The sequence below is a fragment of the Colius striatus genome, chromosome 2 (genome assembly GCF_028858725.1).
Source record: "Colius striatus isolate bColStr4 chromosome 2, bColStr4.1.hap1, whole genome shotgun sequence".
Taxonomy (NCBI): Eukaryota; Metazoa; Chordata; class Aves; order Coliiformes; family Coliidae; genus Colius; species Colius striatus.
In genome coordinates this window covers 26,681,702-26,692,263 of record NC_084760.1, presented here as the reverse complement: position 1 = coordinate 26,692,263, position 10,562 = coordinate 26,681,702, and the positions used below count along the sequence as shown (strand labels likewise).

At 42.3% G+C, this 10,562-nt stretch overlaps 1 protein-coding gene across 1 annotated transcript; it reads left to right on the top strand.

Moving 5' to 3' along the window:
• The first annotated feature begins 1,291 nt into the window (after positions 1 to 1,291).
• Positions 1,292 to 6,626, top strand: ALKAL2 (ALK and LTK ligand 2). The gene is made up of 4 exons (XM_010208176.1): positions 1,292 to 1,550; positions 3,932 to 3,985; positions 4,097 to 4,177; positions 6,562 to 6,626. The coding sequence occupies exons 1-4, from the start codon at positions 1,292 to 1,294 to the stop codon at positions 6,624 to 6,626; spliced, it is 459 nt and encodes a 152-aa protein (XP_010206478.1).
• Positions 6,627 to 10,562: the final 3,936 nt, after the last annotated feature.

Genomic DNA, 10,562 nt, shown 5'->3' with positions numbered 1-10,562 from the left:
GGGGGAGGGACGAGAAGGCGGGGAGGGGGGTGCTTGTGCAAGCAGCGACGCTCCGGAGGTTGCCAAGTGGACTTTTATTGTTTTCCACCCACTTCCAAGTCGATACTATCTGCCGTCTCATGTCCATCCTATAGCCTATATAAGTGGCTACGCTGGGGCTGGCGGCGATGGAGTAGTTTGTGGATACGGCGGGAACGCAGGAACGGGAGGGGGGCGGGCGGGACAGCCGCGGAAAACTCGGACTCCCCGCCGCTGCGGGCTGCTGCCGTCCGGGGAAAGCCGCGGGGAGCAGCTCCCGCGGGGAAGACATCTCGGCTCCTGGGACGGAGAGACAGGTAAAGCGGCCGCGAAGGGCTAGCAGCCCTCCTTCCTCCCCGTCTCTCTCCCAACGCCCCTACCCCTCCCGCTCCGCGGACTAGGAGCCCTACGTGCGGCGGGGTCGGCGGCACCGCAGGGCCACATCGGTGACAGCCCGCGGGCGGGGGGCGGGCGCCGCCGGACGCCCGACAAAGTTAGCGGGGATGAGCCGCCGCACGGAGCGCGGGGCAGCCGCCTGCCTGGGCCGGCCGCCCCCGGCCCCCGCGCCGGGGCCAGGTAGCGGTCCGGCGAGGAGGCAGCGTCCGCCGTCGCGGGTGCCTGCCGCTCCCTGCTACTGCCCGTGGAGGTGGCCGTGGTCGCCCGCGCCCCAGCCCCTAGGTGGAGGGGCAAAAAGGACAGCGAAAGGAAAGGCTGGCGTTGCCGTGCCCAGTCCCCGGGCCGCGCACCGCCCGTCCCGCCGCTCTGGCCCGCAGCACCGCAGCGAGGGCAAGGAGGAGGGAGGTGGCTCGGTGCGCAGCCGCCGCGGCTCTCCGACAGAAAACTTCAGGGAAAGTTGTCGCCTCTCAGCCCCGCGGGCGCGAGTACGTCGCGACCGGCGCTCCGGGAGGGGTGGGTCCGGCCGGCGGCAGCGCTCGTCCTGCGCGGCTGCTCGCTCGCCCCGGAGCAGACCCCGCGGGCGGGCGCTGCGGCGGCTCTCCCGCGGGTGGGGCGGGTCTGGGGAGCCCCCTCCGTCCGCCCCCGCGCTGCCGCCCCCCGCAGCCCAGCGCGGGGCTCCCGCCCCGGCTAACCTGCGAAGCCATCTCCGCGCTTTACTCCGGCAACGCTTCCGATTTCACACCCTCCCCCCGCCGCCTCCCCGAGTGTCCCCACCTCCGACCCACCCCTAGTTTTCTCTTTCAGTGAAATAGGAGGCTTCCCACGGCAGCGGATCCTTCCTTTGCATCTGCTCGTGCACCCTTCAAGTTAGACTGCAATGAGTGGACTGAGGTCTCCAGGGCTGCTGGGGCTGGTGCTCTTGATGCTCTCAGCAGGATATTGCAAAGAGAAAACCGACTCCGCAGATTTGAAGGACAGGCAAAGTCTCTTAGATCTGATAATGGAAATCATACAGGAACTCAAAAGGTACCACTTGGAGAAGGACGGTGGGGTGCAGTACGTCTCCAAGCATGACTATAACTTAGATCGAAGGGAAGTGGCTGACTACGGAGGATACCAGGATGAGCAGAGAGTTGGTAAGTTACGGTCCATGACTTAGGAGATTTTTATTTTTTCTCTAGAGTGCCTTGGTGAATCAGACACACTTCAGGTTGCTAAATTTATATCCAGAACTCACCACTCAAAACGCCTGCAAATTCCCTTTGCTATCAGAAACAGAAGGCAATTTTGAAATAGAAAAACTCCATTCACATCCCAGAGTCTCTTACTCTCTTGATAATATACCCATCTGAAAGTCCAGCTTCCAGGTGTTGGCTTTGAACAGAAATTGTTAATAAGGGAAGAGACTAAAATGGGCTGAGATCAAAGAAATAGGGGATGAAACTGCTCTTTTTCATGCAAGTTTACCACTTTCTAAAATGTGCTTGATTTGTTACTTGGAAATGATCGTAGCAATAATTTTGTTTGCAGGACTATAACGTTATTATAGATCTCACATATATATATATATGCCTTTCCTGCAGGTCAGCTTCATTAAACTTTTTGTCCCACTTGTTAGTCAGTTTTGCCCTCCATAGGTAGCAGCTTTGAAATACTAGGGAAGTGAAGCAGAGTACTCCTTGGTCACTGTACAAGCAATGACCACTGTGGTCCACTCACTCCTGCAGTCATCCTACTCATTTGAATGGCTCTTCTCTAACATCCAGTGAAAGCTCAGGCTGGTTTGTGACGCTCAAGGTTGTCCAGAGCAGTCCGGAAGTGGTCATAACAAGCCACGCAGTGATGGATGGTTTCCACTCAGTTTCATGATGTACTTCTGTGCACTCAGGTCCAATTTACTGCGCCCTGTCACCCCCAAACCCGTGCAGTATCACTGCTGCTCATCATACCCCTCCTACTGAAAGTGACTTTCTGAACATTTTCCATCAGATGTCTACTCACCTTTTTCCATGCTGGCTTTCATTTTGCTAGGTTGCCATTTGTTTGGCTGAACTGATCTTATAAAGCTTCATTGTACCTCTTCCTCATTCTCATTCATATTCAAATATCTTCACCATTTGCATTTGTTGGTGGCTGTCATGAAAATGTTACTTCTCCATCTGGATGATTAATGGATATATAAAAGAAGACATTTTTGTTCCACTTAAGATCAGCACAGTGAGAACATCTTGGTTTATAAATGTTGAAAAGTTAAGAGACACCAGACTAAGCAGGGAACCCTGGTCTGCGTGACTCTCAATCTCGGCGTGGAACACAGATGCAGTTTTTCTCCACCCTAACATCAATATATTGGTGTGAAGCATCTGGTTTGAGCTGAACAGTTATCTACATGAATTAGCAAACTGTTTCAGGGCAGAGTAGTTGGTAGTGGTGTTACTAACTCCTAAGCAGGATTTTTCATTCTGTTATTATAATAGAGTTATTCCCAGCAACTCTGAAAAGGAACTACTGCTTAGAGTCTTGCATTTCAGTTTTGGCATCACTTTCCCACTGAGCCTGTCCCATGGGAAATTTCTGAGTGAAGCATGTGTGTTTTTAATGCTCTTCATGACATAATTAGGTCAAATATGATAAGGTCAATTTTACTTACACTGACTAAAGTTCGAAGTAAATGAAGAATGACTTTCGAGAAGTGTCTAACCTCACAAGTGAATCAGATCTGGATGGAAATGCTCTCTGCTCTATATCTGATGAGAGGTGCCAAGGGAATGAAAAAGGCTGCTCAGGCATTTATGGTCAAATAAATAAAGCACCATGTAATGTATCATACACAATCAGCACTAAGCTATCAGTGTAGAGCTCGTAACGGAAAGCAATCAAAGATAGCTGTAAATCAGGAAGACACAAGCAAGGGTTAGGGCTAAAATGGATTTCAGTAAACCAGTTTCATTTTGCCATCTGCTGAATACAAAACGCAAGGCGGTAAACCACAAACACAGGGAGCCAGGAGAGAGCAATTTGCTTGGGATCATTTCCTGTGAATTTTATTTACTGCCAAAGCAGGGAGGGGGAAGATTCCTGTAAGCAGATCAATTCAGTTTCACGATTACAGCAGTAGAGTGTTTGTACAAGGACAGCTGTGACAAAAAAAGTGGTACCTTCACATAAGGGAATAAGAAGACACAAACTTGCATATATCTTTGGGTCTTTATCACCAGTGGAGAGCTAAAACCTGATTGTTGGTTAACTGTCATCATCCTTAACGACTGCGCACGAAACAGCCATCATTTGTTTCAATCAACAGTATGTTTCACAGGGTGTTTTACAGTGGCTTCTTATAAATAAATAAATGCTCGCAATTTGGCCTACTTGTATGCAAAGGACTTTAGGCCTCTCTGCATCTGTCAAGATGTAATGGTCACGTCTGCTGGACGGATTATATTCCCTGTCCTCATACTATGCTTGGCAAGCATCGTTTCAGTGCAGCACAGTGACTGTTCTTTTTTCTGTCCAACAGAAATAGTTCCCAGAGATCTGAGGATGAAAGACAAGTTCTTAAAGCATTTGACAGGTAGGTTTTAAGTTTGCATTGGTACCCATCATTTCACTTGCATACCATAAGCTGCACTCTTCTTCCTGTGAGCTGTGCTGATTTGTAACTTATTTTTCCTTTGTATTTCAGGTCCACTGTACTTTAGCCCAAAATGTAGTAAACACTTTCATCGCCTTTATCACAATACGAGGGACTGCACCATCCCAGCATGTAAGTAAGCCAAAGACTTTCATAAAACAACAGAAAACTCTAACATATAATGAATAGCTCTATGATAGTACCAGTAGAGACACAGCATTAGAACACATTCCTCGCGATGAAGAATTTGGAGTGCTCTAAAATGTACCATGTACACTGTGCAGCGTTGCTACAACAGCATCAGCGTTATAGTGAGGGAAATGGAAACACAACATTTTCAGTGGAAATAGACTGCACAGAATGGCTGCACAGACTGCTCCCTTAGGAACTGATGTGCATGCCTCTCTGGTTCTAGCCAAAGGTGTTTGCTTTTCCTAGGAGCACGTGACTTCTCTCGCAAACCTCCCGTATTTAGTTTCTCATGCTGCACATTCAAGATAGGATCAGAAATCCAGGTGGGGCCATTTCCTTTTCACTGATTCTTTATGGAGAACCTATTTTAGGGACATTTTGTAGTTTGACTGTTGAGCTACCGATCTACCAGTGACGTTGACAGTGAATCTCTGCAACCCTTCAGTGAATTACAAAAGTATAACTTCCTAAGGCATAGCTAAACAAGAAAAATAAGGTGCTGATGGACACAAATAAGCAAATGCAACTTATGATACTTCATCAGTTCTTGGCAGTACAGAGATTAAAAATAATAAATCAAACATTAACATTTATCAGTCAGTAGATGTGACTCCAGGTTCATACTGAGGCGGACCTGTTGAGTAAGCAGATGCTATTTGAGTACAGCCTTTTCAGAATGGGAGCATACTTTATTTTACTTGTCTGAGGTCAACCAGTTGGGTCAGTTAGTGGAGCTGGGAATAGAAACAAGAGTTACAGATTCCAAGTTTCAAGTATTAATAAATATTTCAGCCCAATATATTTTAAAGGCATATTTGGTATGAACTGCAGCTTTTTTCACTACTTGCAAGGCTTCAAGATTAGGTACACTTCAGAAAGAGAAGGATTTATAGATAATGTCTAACCAGATCATGTTCCATTTACACAGATGGAGATGAAAGTTGTTCATAACTAGTCTGTTTTGAACAAGCAAATACTCTTATTACCCATTTCATAAGGATCACAACACAAACATCATGCGTCTCACCATGAACGATTACTTCAAGCTGTGATGCTAAAAACTAGTGTCTTAAAAGTCTGAATTAGCCTTTTCCGCCTGACAGGTGACATACCCACTAACACCACGTCTGGATAATAGCAGATAATTTGTATGAATGGCAATTATAGCCTATCTATGCTCTGAGTTAGGGATTGTTAACATTGCATCTCTAGGAAACATTAGACATAGTTACTCATTAATGAAATAATGCCTAACGAAAATCAACATTAGTCACCAGACTGGACTAACATATCATTAAAGTAACCTTCTTCTAGGAAAATGAGGTTAACAATCTGCTTTAATTCTTCATCCACAATGTGGTGAGATGTTACTCTTTGATAATACCCTGTTCAGGTAATACTGTTTGAACATCAAAGAAATTAGAAGTATCTACAACGCTGCAACAAAGCTGGTACAAAAGTATTGTGTTGGCGTAACTTCTAGTACCTTGTACAGCGTAGTAGCACTGGCACCTAAAAAGTAATGTTCTCTGCTGTCTGTCCATAACCAACTTCCACAATATTTGCTTTCAGTTTGCCATGTTAAAAGAAATAAATAGGTCTTGATTAATTTTTTTGGTTTGTATTGATTCTACCCCGTGTTATGAATGCATCAAAAAGCAGAAGGTACATAAAATAAGCACTACTAACAAGAGGACTGCTGTGGAAAAAACCAATTTTACTAGTTTTAAGATGGAACTCGATACAGTTATGAATGAATTTTTGTGATATGCTCCACTACTCAGGCTGGACTTAACATTCCTGTGACTAGAAGATGTTATTTGTCTAATATAATGACGTTACTTGTCTAATTTTTCTTCCATGAAGAAAAAATATTGGAGAGTTCCATTGCTTAAGCTGACAGACTTGCTCACTGAAGGCTGGATTTCAAAGATGGATGAGCACTATTTATAATTTTTCCTCTAGTATGGAAATGCTGCAGTCACATGTTTAGATCCCACACGGAAGCAGAGACACAGACGTATAAATTTGCACACACAGGTACGCCTGGAGAGCCCCTAAGCACATTCATGACACTTGTTTGCAGACGGGGGGTATGCAGAAGGCAGTTGTGTAGTTCCATGTGCCATTAGCCGTGGCTTCCCCTTATGCAATTATTACGCACTCTGTTTCTAAGTCTACGGAGCCGATTTCTATGCTGCTGCACACACTCAGGCGTTCCTTGCACTTCATACTACAATAACTTGCCAACTATTGTCAATTTTGATTTTTAAAGGCAAATTTGGTTACTTAAGGAATTTATTTATGCTCTTTTTTCATGGCAGACTACAAAAGATGTGCCAGGCTTCTTACTCGGTTGGCAGTAAGCCCTATGTGCATGGAAGGATAAAGGTAAGCTTTTTCATGGCAGTAATGATGTTCTACCACATAGCATAGTGCTGGATTTTGTGTTTCATACATGACAATTCATAGGAGTATAATAACAGTTGCCCTTTAGGCTAAGGTATTACACTTCCTTTATTTACCTGAAGTGACTGGCCTAATCTGGCAAATATTGGTAATAAATAAAGGGTATCCCATACTGGAGTCATTATATAAAACTCCATGTGCATAAGCTGTGAATTATTCAAGGCAACATACAGTTAGCAGATAGTGAATTTGTTTTTACAGAACAAAGCACAGCAGCTGTAGCTTCTATTTTTCAAGAGTTGACTCAGTACACAACTGCCTGTATTGGCAGCAGCAAGCCCTTTGATGTGTGCAGCTGCAGGTCTATGGTGTACATTTTAGGAGTTAATATATACATAGCTATACACATGAAAACTTTATAAATGCAGATAGGTTGCAGGTGCTTTTATAGTCATTATATTGAAATGTATTATTAGTAGCATCGATAAGCAAACTTTAAGACATTCAAAATTTCTTGGGATTTTTGTTGCATTCACCTCTCCTGTCTATATGTTTATTCCCTCCCCTTTTGCGTAGCTGCACCTCTGGTTCCCAGATACTTGTGGAATTTCACCATGTATCAAAATAAAAACAAAAGACAATGAAACAAACAAACAAGTACTTCCAAAGTATCAGTATTTCAAAAAACCTGACACTTAGGAATACAAAAGAACTAATTTACATTATGTCCTCAAAATTTACCTCAGTAATTGTCCTCAAAAATGTGACCACTTTACAAAGGGATATGTAATAACCCATGTGGATTTGTCAGTAACAAATGCTGCCAAACCAAGGTATGTCAGCTCTCTGACAAAATACACTTCTTGCGGAGTCGGTAAGAAAAAGCAATAACTGTTAAGCATCTTAGTTTATTTGTTTTAAAGCACTGACATTGGTTTGCATGGAATTCTCACAAGCAACCTAGGGAAATGTGATTAAGGTAAATGTAAAAATGTCTGGAAGTTATTGCAAGTAAGTTATCAGTGCAGAGACACACAGCTGCATTACGAGCATGGTATTGTTCAATATTTTCATTAATAACTTGGGTGATAGAAGACAATAAATTTATAGATCACAGAAGTGTAGAGGAAGCAACCATGATACAGTATAATCCCGAGACTGAAAATAATACTGGAGAAATAGATGATTAATCTAAAAGCAGGATAAAATTTAAAGGAAAGAGAAGAATTACGAAGTCATGAAGAGTAATCAACTGGAGAAATAACATTGCAAGTTGTGAACAGTTGGAGAGAAAGTTCTGTGTAAAACATAGGGATTGTAGTGGATCACAAGCTAAGCATGTCAACCATATGTCACATTTGGAAAAAACTAAACATACAGGAATTTATCAATGGAATCATTGTTTAAAAAACACCTGAATCACAGTTACTGGAATACTGTATTTAATTAAGGACACCACACTTAAATGTGCTTCTTTTAAGAGTCAAAAGAAGAGCAATGTGATGACCAAAGATGTCGGTTTACAAGAACAGCAAAAAGGAATTGGTATTATTTAATCTAAAGAAAAAATATCTATTCAATTTCCTAAAAAGTGGCTACAAGCCACTCTCTCTATCCAGTGTGAATAAGACATCATTTGTTTAACTTTGCAACAAGAGAGGATTCTAGATAGACATTAGAAAAGACTTTTCTAGTGGCAAGAGCTGAGGTAATACATTAAATGATTAGAGATAATTCATCATCCTGACTTTACACAAAATTCCCCAACATGTCTGTTTTCTGCCCAATTTCCTAAAATAAACCCAAACTATCCCAGCTTAAACACAGAATTTTTTCATTGTCCAATAACTGTTAGATTACTCGTTGTCTTCATTTGAAACTTTCAGCCATCGTCAGGAATCTCTTATTCATACAAGTGTTCAGGGATGGAAACGTGCGAACAATTGCATTTGGGATTAGAACAAATAAAAGTTAGTGAGTTCATCCAACTAGGAGAAATACCAATGACCCAGCCTTTCAATTATAAAATCTAGAAAGCAAGGCACAAACAAGCTGTTATATAATGATACCTGTGGAAAATGGGTGAATAATGTTATTACCAATACCAGTAAACAGATCCGTCAGAGTAGGGATTTATTTTTTCCCTTTCCTTAGAAAGTTTTATCTGTATCTTTACATTCTGTCACGTGAATACAAACTTGTAATACAAAGTGACAGTAACTAAATTAATTCACATCTCAAGCTGGGAGTCTTATTTTTTAAAATTAATAGTATCAGCACTCATAAGCATCCTCTACTAGTAGAAAGGAACACTATTCTCTACCTCATAGGCCTTGAGATTCACAGGTGTCTCCATAAAATTAAGTATCCTTCCTCCTCAAAGCTTTTCCACTCCATCAGTTCAATTGCTGTGGTTAAGACATCCCCTCACAGAAGAGCATAATGCAAGCTTTATTTGTTGTCATTATTTCATGGACTGAGCTGTAGAACAAAAATGAGGGGTTTTTTCTATTTTTCTACTGTTCAGACCATCCTTTATTTTCTCCAGAAAGTGCATCGTTACCACGAGTCCAATGTGTTTTCAAGAAATGCCAAAGTTTTGAACATACTACCACTTACACATAACAAGGTTTTGAAGCCATTTCTGATTTAAGGTAGCCCTCTAGTGTAAGAAGAGTTTGGAAGTAAGTAAACACCTCTGGTCGGACTAAGTAACTCCTGAATATTAGATTAAAAATGCTTCTTACATGATACTACTCCACAAAGGTCTATATTGAGAAGTTGAATTTGACTGTTTCTATTAATTGGAATCACAAATACAGTTTAAAAAATATCATAAACTGCTACATTATAAACTAGTAAAATAACAAGTTCTTAATTATCCACACCTACTTTTTCACACAAGGAATTAGATTTTCTATTTTACTCAGTAACTGATTTATTGGAATGTCATGTACAGGCTGGGCTACAGATGAATACTTTTGATACTTGGAAAACTAATAGCTTTGGTGCATTTTTTGGATCTATGGACATTGTTCATGTTCATGGACCAATTTGGGAGAAAGAAGAAGAAAAAAAAAGATTTTTTTTCACTTGTACTTAAAATGCATTTTGTGACTATCAACACAAGACATTGAAACTCAGTGCTAAGATCAAACAAGAAAATAAGATGTGAAAACAAGAATTAAGGATTACTGTCACAGTACACACCTGGGGGCGAGGGTGCGATACAATGTGTCTTGTGGAACCTTCACTTTTTCCTCATATATCCTATAAATATGTAACTGGGCTTCATCGTCTCTTATGTTCACATTTTGCCTGTCCCAGGGAAGCAACGCAAAGGACAGTAACAGCTCTTTGTGAAATTGTATGAGTGAAGCCAGAGTCCTTTTTTTCTTTCCAACCAGCCCCCTAGGCCATGTTCCCTGGTTGCCATCACCCCCCCGTTTTATTCTGTAACACCTTCTTGTGTTCAACACAGCTATGCTAGAGCCTTGATGCTTTTTTTTTGTTTTTCTTCCATTCTTCAGCTTCATTTTCCTCAGTTCCCCAATAGTTCCCATCTCTATGCTTGCTTTGCTCCACCCCATGCAGATACATCCAACAACCATTGTGTTGTCCAGATCTGCATCAGGTAAGAAGTGTCAGGAACGAGACTCCTGAAGTCTTCATCTAAAGTTCCCAATTCAGATCTTGTAGATTTCCTGACAGATGGTGGTGAATCTGAAAAAGAAAATCTGACCTCTGGGACACCGTTTGTCACAATCACTTTGGCTGCAGTCACCCAGATTTTATTGCTTTTGTTTGAAAACTGCAGGTGCTACTGTTGGTGCCCTCCCTTTTCCATTACCTGTTCTTTAAGTGTTTGCTAAAGACCAACATTGATCTTACAATGTATGCTTAAAACCTCCTTGTA